We start from the raw sequence: 1,064 nt of genomic DNA, 5'->3' as shown, positions 1-1,064 counted from the left end.
CCAAGCCCACGTGATTCCACTCTCACCCATCCTCAGGGACCACGCTCGTGGCAACGCGGAACTGGCGAGGCTGCTGCCTGGTCTGGTGGTGTTGGGTGCGGACGAGCGCATCTGTGCGCTGACGCGCAGGCTGGCACATGGCGAGGAGCTGCGGGTGAGCGCTCGCCTGGGAGGGACGGGGAGAGAGCCTGGGCCCAACCTCCTCACCTGCTCCTCTGCCACAGTTTGGGGCCATCCACGTGCGCTGCCTCCTGACGCCCGGCCACACCTTGGGCCACATGAGCTACTTCCTGTGGGAAGAGGAATGTCCGGACCCTCCCGCCGTGTTCTCGGGTACTGGCTGCCCTGTACCCACCTGCCCCACCTCCCCGTGCCCCATTCCACTCTCTCTGACCCACCCAACTCCCCAGGGGATGCACTGTCCGTGGCCGGCTGCGGCTCACGCCTGGAGGGCACAGTTCAGCAGATGTACCAGAGCTTGGTGGAGACCCTGGGCACCCTGCCCCCTGAGACAGTGAGCAGTCTGCCCCTTGCCCTCTCATGGCTGTGGGGGCCCGGCTTCCCATATAAGCAGCACGCACTGCACCTGCCTATGCCAGGGTTCAGGATGACTGCCTTCTTGCCAGCTGTGGCAAGAAGTGGACCGGCGAGGGGGTGGGGAGCATCTCTGCCCATGGCAGTGCTGTGCACCCAAGCACCTCGTCTCTCCAGAAGGTGTTCTGTGGTCACGAGCACACACTGGGCAACCTCGAGTTTGCACAGAAAGTGGAGCCTTACAACGACCATGTGAAGGCCAAGCTGTCGTGGGCCAAGGTGTGGCCACTCCTCCACTCTCGGTGGCAAGGTTGGAGGGTGGGGCGGGCTGGGGCCAGGACAGCACTGAGTGTGTGTGTATGGGTGGGGTGTCAGCCATGACTACTGGTCTGGGTGACCAGGCCTGGCTTGGCTGGGGCATTCACCTATCCTAGGCTCTGGGCCACCTGCAGACTGGCCCTCGAGTGCCCACCTTCAGGGCCTAGGCTCAAACCCCCAGGCTGCAGGTGACGGAGCCAAGCTGCCTGGGG

At 64.6% G+C, this 1,064-nt stretch overlaps 1 protein-coding gene across 1 annotated transcript; it reads left to right on the top strand.

Annotated features, from left to right (window-relative positions):
* Positions 1-22: 22 nt before the first annotated feature.
* On the top strand, positions 23-1,058 carry LOC104981446 (hydroxyacylglutathione hydrolase-like protein; the record flags this gene model as incomplete). The annotated part of the gene is made up of 4 exons (XM_010830571.1): positions 23-154; positions 225-333; positions 411-514; positions 712-1,058. Coding segments are annotated over 4 exons (549 nt in total), but the record flags the coding sequence as incomplete, so codon positions are not given.
* Positions 1,059-1,064: the final 6 nt, after the last annotated feature.

This window comes from Bison bison, unplaced genomic scaffold, assembly GCF_000754665.1.
Source record: "Bison bison bison isolate TAMUID 2011002044 unplaced genomic scaffold, Bison_UMD1.0 scf7180017859064, whole genome shotgun sequence".
Taxonomy (NCBI): Eukaryota; Metazoa; Chordata; class Mammalia; order Artiodactyla; family Bovidae; genus Bison; species Bison bison.
Note: the sequence above shows the minus strand (reverse complement) of the source record. Positions and strands in the feature narration are given on the sequence as shown.